General features: G+C 38.5%; 1 protein-coding gene across 1 annotated transcript in view; it reads left to right on the plus strand.

Annotated features, from left to right (window-relative positions):
- The window catches only part of LOC122809121 (axin-related protein-like), a gene marked incomplete in the record, with an annotated part of 104,202 nt that overhangs the window by 68,371 nt on the left and 22,311 nt on the right, over positions 1-13,520 (plus strand). Inside the window, 3 exon segments of the mRNA XM_044080378.1 lie at positions 1,746-1,925; positions 4,783-4,953; positions 12,119-12,202. Of these exon segments, the coding sequence (XP_043936313.1) occupies positions 1,746-1,925; positions 4,783-4,953; positions 12,119-12,202 (435 nt within the window).

The raw sequence follows: 13,520 nt of genomic DNA on the forward strand, positions 1-13,520 counted from the left end.
ATCTATGTCAAGCAAAGTTCCTCATTAACACTCTTCAAGAAAAATCTTGATGAGTGGATGGGAAATAGGAAATACACCCTGGGGATCACTTCTGTGGCTCTGCTCAACAGGGGCACAAGAAATTAAGTTCCTTGGGTTGGCGTAAGCCAGGGAACTTTGTTGGCTATGCTTACTTAGGCCCTTGGGCTGATAGCCTAGTACCTACCTATGAACATATGAATGTATACAGAGAGAGAGAGAAAACAAAATGTTAATTTATTGGGAGGCATCGTAGCACAATATGGCAGTAGTTCCATGACTGAAGTGTAAGTCTTTTGTTATCAGCATTCATCCCCGTATATCTGCTGTCTTTATCTTAAAAGATAAACCACTGGAGTGCCATATTGGAGACTGCACTTAACAGTACCGATCAGTACTGTGTTGATTCTAAACCTAACACCCACTTGGCAGTACTAGTTTAGGTTACTGGGAAGACTGTACAGTGATCAGTGCACTAGCACTGAACTCATGAACACTAGACATCAGATGAGAAAAAGGAGATGTTATAATGATTTTCAGATGGGCGGCTGTGGTGGTGCATCAGTTAGCATTGCCACCTCACAGAAAGAGGTTCCCCGGTTTGATTCTCAGCTGGGGTGTCTTAGGTTTGGAGTTTACATGTCTTCCCTGTAGTTGCGTGGGTTTCTTCTGGGTGGTCTGGTTCCCTTCCACATCCCAAAGACATGCTGTAGGTGGATTTCACACTCTAAATTGGCCCTAGGTGTGTGTGTGTGTGTGTGTGTGTGCTTTCTGTGGGACGTTGGGTGCCGGGCTAACAACTTGACAACGTAAAACTCTACTGCCAGTCATTCTGCAGACTGTTGTTCTGCTGTGGCAACCCCTAACTGGGAAAAACCGGAGGAAGATAATGATTTTCAGAACTTTCATAAAGGATCAGTTGGCATGTACTAGGAAAAAGCAGATTAGTATGGTGCAGTAATCGGTGACCTTTTGCAAATGTGAAATGAGGAAACGGGCATTTAAGGAGGAAGCCTGCATTTTTTTTTTGTTAGACAGTAGATAGTGAACACACAGTACACTGTTTAGAAAGAAGCTGTGATTGCCACGCTGTTGAACTGAAGACGTAGATAGTTAGCCATGGTCATGGTGAACAAAGTGCAGAAAGTATAGGATGAAAGTGTGGGGGAGAGAGAGAGATGGTCATTTGGGTAGAAGAACCAACATTGTACACATCAGCTGCCTGCTTTCTTTCTTTCTTTGCTTTCGTGTTACTTTCTACCATGGGTATAGTGTTGAACTGAGATGTAAGAAGTAATGTTGTGGTAGTCCTAACTTATGTTTAGGTCACATGCTTCACTACGCTGTCTCATATTGGTGGGTTAATGTACCTGCAGAAAGTTTTAGGTATTGTTGAAGTTGAGGGGAACTTGTACAGGTATTATTTTGCTTAAAGGTAATTTGTATTACTATATTCATATTTTTGCCATTTTTTAATTCCCTGAATATCTGGAAACACATCTTTCCAAGATAAAGAACTTGACACTGGAACGCATGAAACTTTTTGCAAACCCAAATGATTGGTTTCTTTTATATGCTGCTTTAGCTGCTAAAGCTGTATTGATATGCAATACTAACAACAGTGTGCATTTTCATTTCTGTTTGTTGGCTGAATGCAAGTGTGCAGGAATTGTTTCTAGTTCACTAATGCTTGCATTTAGTTTTCATAGTTTTCTTTGCTTTTTCAGCACCTTGGGATCCAGAAGTGGTCGTAAGGGAGATATGTCAGTGCAGCACAAAGCTAAAGAAGAGTCATATGGTGCACTTTCAGTGCCCAGTGTAAGTGAAGTGGAACGTAGCCACAATATCTTGCAGTGGGTGATGGAAAGTGCCAGAATGTCAAAGAAGCACTATAAGGATCCCTTGAGGTGAGTGTAAAACGGGGATAACAAAGAATAACATCCTATGTCCATCCCAAGTCTCATACTTTGTAAGCACTTGTATCATTGGTGGCTGTTCTAGTGTCACTAAGGATTTATTGTTGATAGTATTTCCATTCTTTGATAGCTTTTGCATTTATCCTTGTAATATGTGACATGCTAAAAAGAGAGATTGCATCACCCAGGTTACCTTAAGATCCCACAGAATCAGGTAGAGGCTGTTGTTGAGGTAGGAAAGGCCAGTCTGCAGCTTACTACCACCATGCCCATAAGCAAATTAAGTAGTATAGAAAATATGCAGATGGACGGTTGGATGTCCTACACAATTCTAATGGGTTTAAATGTTTTTGTTATTTAGCTAGTGAGTATTTGATTCCTTCATTTTCCATTCACATATAGTTGTACATCTGAGGAAATCTTATAACAAACTGATGTTTCCTGAGTTAATATATGAAAACAGAGCTGTTCCTTTGTTAACTGGGTTAGTGGGCTGGTCTGAGGACCTTTTTCAGCCACAATCAAAACCAAAGTGATTAGAAGAAAATAAATAAATTTACAGCCAAAACAGCCAAAATGTATCAATCATGTACCCCAATACATTGAAGACAAAGTGTAATACAGATGGCAAGTATTTGCGAATACAGTAAATACAACGTATTAGTAACGGGTCCACTTTTAAATGCCGAAATCTTGAGTTTTAAAAAAAAATCACAAAACATCGAGATTTCGGTATCTCGATATTTAAAAGTGGGGGAAAAAAATACAGACACCTAAAATAACGTGGTTGCAGGGGGGCAAGTCCCCCTGTACCCCCACACCCCCTACTTAAATGTACCAACTCCGAGATCACGCTACAGTGAAGAGAACGGTAATGCTCCTCTTGCACTTACCGTTCTCTTCACTGTAGCTCGATCTCAGAGTTTATATATTTAAGTAGGGGGGTGGGGGTGTAGGGGAGCTTGCCCCACTGAAAACACTTTATTTTAGTTCATTTGTGTTTTTTTTCCCCTTTTAAATGTTGAGATACCAAAATTTTTGTGTTTTGGGATCGTTTTTTTAAAACTTGAGATTTTGTCATTTCGGCATTTAAAAGTGGACCCATTAGTAACGAAAGGAAACTTATCCATAAATTAATCAGTCAGAATAATAGCTATTTGCCTATCAATAATACTTCAAATTGTAATGCATTCTAATACATTCAGCAAAGATTGTTAACTAACCATGTAACATTGTTTTACCAATGTAGACGTATGTTTGAAATACTCAATTGGCATGGCAAGGGATGCAGAGAAGTATAAAATAAGCATATGCAACCTAATGAATTTTCCTTATATCATATACTTTTTTACCTTTTTAAAGATCTGTCAACACCCTCACCACTCATGCAGAATGGTAAAAACAAGAGATGTGCTAAGATTTGCAGGTAAAGAGGAGAGATAATTGATGGGACTGGTTTAGGTATACAAAGCAGGAAACGGGTTATGCTGAGTGTTCTAAGTAGCCTTTACCCATTTAACAGAAAAATAAAATAATCTGAACTGCACACATTCAATGTCAGTAAAGAACTGATAGGGTGTTATTTGTTAGTAAGCTGAAAGATTTTTTGAAGGCTCAGAAAAGATAAAATTAATCAACTTTCACAAAGTTACAGAGTAACTGGATTCATTTCTTGAGTTAAGTTAGTTTAAGTTAGTTAAAGTGATTTGCCAGTGAATTAAAACATACCAGTGCACCTTGGTGCATAAACTACTGATCAAATGTTTCTCCCCACCAACGAATGTTTTAGGGTTTTAAGTGTTAAAAAATCTTTTAAAATTACATTTTCCGTACTCAAGAGTAAACAGTGAACTTTTATCTTTCGTGGCATCAGTCGCTAGGTATGTCCATAGACTTTAAAGGAGGTAGCATTGCAAAAGTGTGAGGAATCCTCCATTAAAGTCTGTGGACGCACCCAAGATGATGTCACCATGGGATAGCTTAAATATACTTGGGGCACAGCTTTAAATTTTTATTAATATAAAGTGCAAAAATGTAAGCAGTAGTAGCACAGAAATGCTTCATAGCAATTAACTCCGTGGGTACCATGAAGTATGTCTGAGCATCAGCAAAACACTGACTGTCACTCTGTTTTTTTTACTTCTTTTCATTTGGCTAATGGCAGTGAACTTAATCAGTTAAAAAAGAGACAAACTACACATTTGTGTTTCCATGGTAGTGTTAATTAAAAATGACTCTTAGTTAAGCGTGGCATTCTTACAAAACAACTGACAATATACTAAAAATACTAAAGGGTACAGACAAGTGACATTTACAGGTAGATGGATACACTTTTAAATGCACACTTGTTATTCCAGTGTAAATCTGCTGTATTTACTAGAGAGAACAGAGAACAGGAATGGTGACTGTTGTTGCAGTTCACATTTATGGCCTTGAAAATATCCTTTAAGCTGTGTGTGTGTGTGTGTGTGTGTGTGTGTGTGTGTGTGTGTGTGTGTGTGTGTGTGTGTGTGTGTGTGTGTGTATGTATATATATACATATATATATATATATATATATATATGTATATATATATATATATATATATATGTATATGTATATATATATATATATATATATATATATATATATATATATATATATATATGTATATATATATATATATATATATATATATATATATATATATATATATATATAAACACACACACACACATATATCTATATATATATATATATATACATATATATATATATATATAAAAAATGTGTTGCCTTTGTGTTGCTTATATCACTGAGTTGTGCCACATTTTACTCCTAAATAACAATTTAATATTTATTCTGCAGTAGCCCAGATGTGGTGAAGAAGGTTTCCCATCGAAGTCTAAACCAGCCAGCCCATCCTTTCCTTCAGGACCCATCCATGCCTCCCATGGCTGCTCCAGATACCCTTGTCCAGCTAGAAGAGGCGCGTCGCCGTTTGTTGGAAGAAAAGGCCACCAAAATGCAAAAACCAAGGTAGGCTATGAAGCATGTTTGTTGTTCTGAGTGTAGCAGAGACATTTTATTTACTTGTTTATTGCCTGCTTATCGGTCAGTTTGCATTTTTTTTCAATTATCATGAGTCTTCTGACAGTGCAGTCTAGTTTTGGCATGGCAGTGGCAACTTCATTTTTCGTTGTTTCAAAGCAACGTGTTGCTTACAGAGGTATCATGTTTGGTGAATAATGGCATGCAGTCCATTGGGTTGTAATGTATATATTTATTTGCATTAGGTTAGATAGTTGCATATTATTACCAAGCAGGAGTGGATAGGATACATTTTATGCAGTCCAAGTAGCTGATCATGAGAAGGTGACAAGTACATACCCAGTTGTGGAAGTGGGATAAACTGAAAATGACTCACAAGTCAGGTGGCATACAAGTAGCACACTTGTCTTTGGTTCAGAAAGCTATGGGGTCTGTTCCCACACCAGGTAGGTCAGTTGCTAACACTGTAGTGCAGCACAAGGGAGGTACTGCATTTTTTTAAGCATGCTGTGCTTCAAATGAGATGTTAGACCCGAGACCCCATCTACTTGAGTTGGTGGTAACACAGATGGGTGTAAAAGATCCCATGGCACCTATCAAAAAAGAGTATGGGAAGTTCCCCAACGCCCTGGCCAGATTTCTCCTAGTAGTATAAATGCCACCGTGGGTCTCCTGAAAAGGTACTACTAGCCCACTGAGACTCACCCATTTAGTAACGAATAAATAAATATAATGAATTAATAAATCATCCTGTGTGCTAACATATTAGAAAGGGTGCAGTGCCACCACCAAGATTATCTGTTTTGAAAAACCTAAAATATTGATTTTTAATGCATAGAGAATGCCTTTTATGGCTGCTACTGTGCATTTATTTTCAGATTAAGCAGGTCTAAAGCTGGAGATGGGCACATATTGCCATTATCTGTGTCAAGAAAAGTGTAGAGGCATCCACTACAAAGACCATAAACGTACTGTATGATACAAACTCTTCAAATGCACACCCATGGGACATCCTGGGAGAGTCAGTAATGTAGTTTTTTAAGAGGCAAACTCCCATGCACTACCAATGTAGGGGACGTTGCCCACACGCCTCCCATATCTACCCCCTGGTTGCACAGCAGCAAGGAAAAGAGCAAACATCAGTTGATGGAGAAACACAGCTTGCAGCTTTTTAGCAGTGGAAAAATAATGTTGGAGGGGTCCACAGACCTGCCTGTTTCAGGAGTCTGCCTTAGGTGCTCTGCTTACATATGAAGAAATACAGATTTATCAGTGCACAGTAATAAAATATGTATATGTGTTTCTTTCAAGTCTTTTCTGCACTATTTGAATATTATAATTTGCAGAAGTCTGACTACAAAACCTGTTGTACCCTTGCTTATTTCTTTATAGTACACGCTCACTGAAAGTATCACATTGCAGAGCAGGCAGGATAGCAGATATTCTTTGTATTTGGGCATAGCTGACCAAATCTTCCAACCAAATAAATCAGATGGGAAAGTACAAGGCATTCTATGATTCACTGTGTCCTCTTGACAGGTTATAAATGTTGATAGCCTATGTACAGATTTTATGCTGTAAAAATAGATTTGTTGCTCACTGAGCCTGGGTCATGGCTGAAAAGGGTCAATAAACCAATCCACCTACGAAATTATTAAATAGTAAATAAATAGACAATAAGTATGTGTCAACAAGGTAGAATTAGTGATTTGTAATGTTGCACCTGGCCCTATTTCACTGGATGATAGTAAGCAGTTTCCATTCAGTGGTGTTTGTTTTTGGGACTAATTATAAATTCAGACAACAATCTTAAATAACGTTACTTCTGCTGCAATGCCTTTAACGTAATTAAGTAGCAAGGTGTGACTGTGGCTTATATTGTTTTGTAAGGGCATTCTAGTTTGGGTGCACTCCATCTTTAACCTTCTTAAGAAGTGATGTTAGTCAAATGCTCTATGAATAAATTTCAGACATACTCAGTAGCACATAATGTAAACTAAACCATTTAGGAAAAATGTTAAAAAAACGTACATTAAAAATGTCATGATTTGCTTGAGATTAATGATTCTCTCATTTATTTGCATCAGGAGTAAAACACATCACCTTGAGCATATCCCCTTATTGTAATGTAATACAGCAGTTAATTTATATGATGCAGCAGTCAATTTATAATAGCAATATATGTTGTGTGTGTGTGTGTGTGTGTGTGTGTGTGTGTGTGTGTGTGTATATATATATATATATATATATGTGTGTGTGTGTGTGTGTGTGTGTGTGTGAATTTATTGTGAACCATCGACTTGCAGAAAGTTGACACTCGGTTAAGTTAATCGCTGCAAATTAAAACCTATTAAAATCAACCACAAATTCACCAAACCTATATTGATTAGAAAAATAAAGCAAATCCTCTCATTTGTTAAGATTGATAATTTAAAAAAAAAATCTTAAGAGTACTATTAGACCAAATTTGTTTGAACAGTGGTACAGTTAGGGAAAGAGAAAAAGTGGTTTGCGAAAGTTAATGCGCAGGGTTAGGAGCAAGGGCAGTGTTAGGCTTAGGATGCATGAATAGGGTGGAGAACATCACTGGCCTTAGATATATATATCTATACATATATATATATATATATATATATATATATATATATATATATATATATATATATATATGTATGTGTATAAAATAAAACATATATACATGTGTGTGTGTGTGTGTGTGTGTGTGTGTGTGTGTGTGCATGCACCAATCCGTCATATATGTGTGACTCAGTAACCATTCAGGTTTATTGAACTTTCTTACCAGTCTTGCAGTCACATAGTACTAATTCACAGTACATGCTTTTATAAATGAATGCTGACGCATACTCGTGTAATGTGATGAGTGAGGCAAATCAAAGTGTCTTATGCACCTATGTTGCGGCAGTAATGTAACAAATTTTTACACCGATAGTCTTACTGTAATGGTCCCGTTGGCCCACTGTGTAAAGTAATGCAGGAGTTTCCACCAGCCGTCATAATGGATATCAGAATATCTGGAATTTGCAGCTGTCAGCTAATTTTTGGAGGATGCTGTTTGCACAGTGTGAACTTCTTAGATGTTGTTCCCTTTCCCTGTTATTTTCCTTGGTTGTTACAGCCCACCCTTTGCAGAAAAGTAAGTTTCAGTAACTTTAAAAAGGATCCATTTTGTAGTACTACTAGATACCATGATGGCATTCGTGAACATAGCTCAGTGATCTAATATTTCTTTAATCCACCAGAGATACCTTATTCCTAGTGCAGCTGAAGATGGTATATGAAAAGGTACAAGAAGGCCACTTGGTACTTAATAACAGTGAGGGTTCCTCTTAATAACAGTAGGGTTTCCCTTTTTCTTCTCTCCTCTTCAGGATGAGCTTCCTGTCCCAATCCACTGTATTGCTAGTTTTGTTTCTTTTGTGCAGTACCTAAATATATAGTAACGTCTCAGTCACTTAACCATGGGAAGAAAAGACCTACCCTTCAGTGGCAAACACAGGACATACATGGGCTGCAATGTCATAATTCTCCAACGAAAGGAAGCACAATACCAGGTAGTTGGATTTGTTATACAGTTCTGACACTGCAGGGCAACGTAATGGGTGAGGAGGGGTGCTGTACTCTGTGTCAAATGGGAAGTTAAATTGAGGCCCCACAAGTCTTGTTTTTTGCAGCTCAAGTAGATGTAAATGATTTCACATCAGTTATTAAGGGGGGGGGGGTGGACTTTTCTGGTGCCCGACCAAATTTCCCCTAATCAGTATGAATACCACCTCAATATATAATGGACTAACCCAGTTAACAAACTGTAAATAAAATAAAATTAAATCTGTGAAAGAAGCTCAAGGAGTTGATGCTCATGGGGTATGTTTTGGCCACTTGCATGGAAACCCTTCTAAACATATGGTATTTGAAAGCCCATCTGAGGAGGCCTCTGTATCTCACCATAGTCAGAGGAGGTAGTTGATTCTACAAAACAGGGGAAAGATAGGCAAAAGAACTAAAATTTCAACTCATTCTGGGATTAGCTACCAGCCCTTCACATGATGACCTAAGCTGATGATCTAGGTCATAAAGAAAAGTGCTCCTTTAAGTATGTGGGATCTGGTATGTGTAGGCCTTGAAAAGGAAGCAGAAGTGAAGAATTAAAAAAAAAATAGACCAGGTTGCTGCTGGCAGTCAGTACAGATCCAGAAGCACAGGGGTAATATGACAGAGTTTCAAAATTCCAGTCAAAATACTTGCTGTGGAATTGTGGACCTACGGTGTGTGAGCAAGGTCTTTATCAGAAGGATCCTAATAATGAATACAGAGTAGCTCAGGCAGCTGTCTACTAGGGCATTGAATGTGTACTGCCAGCTCTGGACTGAATCATGTGAATGGTCAACAAGATGTATAACCTGGTAACGGACAGTACCTGGCCCTTGGGTGGCAGTGCATTATCAAAAGCTGCACCCAAATCTTTAACTGCAGCTGAACATTTCATCCTCAGGAAAAAAATGAGGTGCAGTTAAGTAAGGAGTCTTCATAGAACAAACATAACATATACCAACATGGCATTAACATATGCCAACATGGCATTAACATATACCAACATGGTATCAGTTCCCATAGGACTGAGCTTAAAAGAGATTAATACTCATTCAGTTAAGGATGGAATCTGACTAGTCCCCAGGGATTGTGAAATTGGGTGCAGGATCACGTTGAAAAGGAGAAGGATATCAGAGTGTCCTGTGTGTGACACTTATACTGGATCCTCCTACCTTTTACAACTGGCCATAGCAATGGAATGTTTGCTGTGAATGGGGGGGGGTGGTGCTCTACAGCACCCAACACTCTAGGAAGTAGCTCTTTGAAGAGTTAAACCTAGAGCTGGTCCTCTGGAAGTGACCCAGAAGATAATAGACACACTAGTCAAGTGCAGTAGTGGGTAGGCCAGAGTAGGCTTTAACACACTGCAGTAAGACTTAGTGGCCATTGGTATCTGAAGCCATTGAGATATTAAATAAGATTAAGGTAGAATACAATTATTGATTACACATATTCAGGAGGTCACTTAACACCCTAATGGCAGTGGTCTTATTACTGCGTTCATATTGGAAACCTGACTGACTTGGATCAAAAAGGTCATATAATAACACAGTAGTACAACTCTTCATAGATACTTTGTCAGTAAATGTCCACCAAAAATGGGATGGTGGAGAGTGGCCAGAACTTTTCTAGTTTTATAGAATTCTGCTTTGGGAGTTCAGATGGTTGGAAGTCCATAATTACTTTTCCAGTATGCTATTCTTTTAGCCCATGCCTTGAATATATGTATGCCTTTCTAAAATCTGATTTCTCCTGTATTGGTAGTATTGCATTTCTGGAGCAGAAAATAGTGTGTTTCATGCAGTACAAGCAATTACATCTGCTGTGGGGGTAAAGACATCCGAGTGACAAATCTGCTGTAAACCTTGTTTTTAAACCAATGAGGTTTTTCTTTAATACTTTTTCCTTGAAGATCATGTCATCCTGCATCAGTGGACTGGATTCAGGGATGTAGTCTGCATTGTGAAGACCAGTGTAGGGAGAAATGCATGGAAAATGGCCACTGTGCAATTAAGAAACAGTCACTCAAAACAGTCACTCAGTGCTTCCCCTCCAAACAAATGACCACTTGAAAAATAACTGCCCTTTGACAGCTGTCAAACAACACAATTCAGCTACAACCATCCGCTTAAGCATCAAAAACAAGCATTTTGCAAAGAGCAGGCCCTAGTGGACACAACACCCCCCTACTTATGTATACTAATTCCACAATTTGTATTGCATTTGGCATAGGGGATTAAGGAGCTGTCAGTGAGCTTTTTCCTCAGATTCAGTGATCCAGGGTTTGATTCCCTTAGCCTCCATTGCCTAGCCGTGTCACTCTGAGCAAGTCACTTACTTAAGACGTAACCAGGCAACACTTCAGGACTGAGTCTGAAAATGGACCAATGAAATTAGTGTTCTACCCTGGCCAACAAATACAAATGAAATAAACATAAATTTAGTTAAACAACAGTGGGGAAAGGAGAATGTCATCAGTACAGTGCACAATTTTGCTCGAGTAGCAGTCCGCAACATTTTCTGTATCTCAGTGATATTTATTTATTTAACATTTGTTTACACAAAAAATCTGACTGGGACAGAGCCCATTTTCAGTAGAGGCCAGGGTGAAATGCTCCAGATGCATGTCTTTGGAATGTGGGAGGAAACCAGATCACCTGGAGGAAACCCACACAAACCCAGGGAGGATTTGCAGACTCTGCACAGAAGGCACCCTAGCTGAGATTTGAACCAGAGAACCTTTTGCTGTGAGGCGACAACGCTAATTGCTGCACAACTGCGCCACCTTCCTATGGCCCTATGCTTATGACTTCCAAGCTGTCAATGGGCAGTTATTTTTCAAGTGATCCTGTCTCATTTGTATGGAGGGGAAGCAACGACTTGCAAGTAAGAGTAAATCTGACCCATTGTGTTCAAACCAGTTATAGCCCATTCAGCTAGGTGTTGGTCATTTGTGGGGAAGCTCTTCCCAGTACTTCATCAGAAACAATTTGCTAGTTCATATTATCATAACAGATGGAACACCTATGAAAATAGGCAATGCAGCATGAAAAAAGTGGTATCACAGTTAAATGAGCAATGCAGCATGAAAAAAGTGAAAAGATGGATATGCTGGTATGCCTAGGGTATAAACTGCGGTATAGAATGTTTGGCACAGTAAACTTAAATGGACATTTTGGAGCAAAGTCCATTAATGCCACAACTACCCATGCCATGCACTTAGCTAGCTTTGCATGTCTGTGCTCCCAGGTTCAAATTCAGCAAACCAGGAGAACATGAAGCACATAAAAAGATTGTAGATCAAGAGCTTGTGTTTACTCAGTTCATTACAAGCTTGTGATTTTCCTTATATTTTAACAAACAGTTTTCCATGTTTCTTGTAACTTTACATCACTTCCTTCTGCAGAAAGTAAATGATAACACTTTGTTCATCAGGTGAAATCCCAAAACAAAATGTTAGGAATGTGATGCTGAAAGTGAACACTGTCAAAATGTTATGTCACTGCAGTGAAAATATCTGCTCATCATTTAATTTTGGATTTAGATGTTTACAGTCTACAACACCAAAAGATAGAAGTCGAGGGCATGAAGGAGCTTTGCCAGTCTCTGGAAATAGAACCCAGGAAGAGTAAGTAAAAAGTATATCCATTACATTACATTGTGTGCCAGTTATTTTTATCAGTGCATTACTTTTATAACATCGGTGCTAGTACAAACATAACAGTTTTGTTTAATCTGAAGTCAGTGCGGATGGTTTCACACTGACCTCGGGGTATTTCATTGGTCATACCTTATTCTAAAGCCTTTGTGTTGGATATAGACTACATAATTTGTTTCACATCATCCTCGAGGTATTTCTGTTGTTAGGCCTCTTCATGAGGCCTCTCTGTTGGCTGTAGTCTTTACATAACTTTAAGTATAATTAAATTGTGACCCGGATCTGTAATGTCTTTTCATAACTTCAAGTATAATTAAATCGTGGCCCGAATCTGTAGTTGTATTGAGTTTGGTTTGTTTTTGTACTGAGTCTGTTTTTTTAGCATTTTGACAAACCTATATCCTTTGCTGCAAGCTTTGGTTTGGCACTACTGTACTGTGCACTCTTGCTTAATTCAGTTGTTGAAGTGCAGTGCCCTTAATGTTTTCTTGTGCATTAGCAGGATTTCAGAATACCCCTAGGAAAAAGAGAGAAAAAAAACACTGTTCACAGTTTTGCTTCATAATCTGCAGTCCCTATACACTGGGGTTCTTGTATGTTTCATGAATTGCTGCAGTGCTTCTGAGTGTAATGCACATCAGATGTGCTGTGCGGCTTGGAAGTTTTTGTTGGAGCCAGATTGTGTAATTGTATTGGACTTTAGTTCCTCGGCTTATCCTGTTACCTTGCTGTACGTCTTTATATTTTTTTCTAAAGGTTACCATAAAAAGGCTCATCTAGGTTTCATTACTCTTCTAAAGAAATGAAAGCACAGATAAAAGAAGAAAGAAGAGGAAGATGAAATAAAGAGGCATCAGGGTGCTGGAACAGGCCTCAGGCCCTCCTGCTAGCTGAAACCTTTGAAGATTAAAAGGATTTCCTTTTCTCTCACTTGTTCTCTTTCTCTCTTTAATATCTTTGGAACTCAAAGTGCCTCCTGATTTTTTTTTTCAAAGTTTTCTCAAGGCCCTTTTGTCTGTGGATTTATCTACTTCGGGCCTGCTGATTGGTAAAGAAGAGTTGAAAGCAGTGGGGGGGAGGGTTGCGGATTGTGCTAGCTACCGGCCTGTAGGCCTTTGTGATCAAACAAAGATATCCTGCTGTGGCTTTTTTATCTCATCTTCCTAATTCTTTGGTAGTGGAAAGCTTAGAAAGGTCAACAATGAAAGTGGTAGACTGTAATTTCTGTTAGGATATATTTATATTTTGTTCTTTTTAAGTTCCTACACATGAATGTTTCCCCCCATGA

The sequence above is a fragment of the Protopterus annectens genome, chromosome 1.part1, assembly GCF_019279795.1.
Source record: "Protopterus annectens isolate FY-2018-M chromosome 1.part1, PAN1.0, whole genome shotgun sequence".
Taxonomy (NCBI): Eukaryota; Metazoa; Chordata; order Ceratodontiformes; family Protopteridae; genus Protopterus; species Protopterus annectens.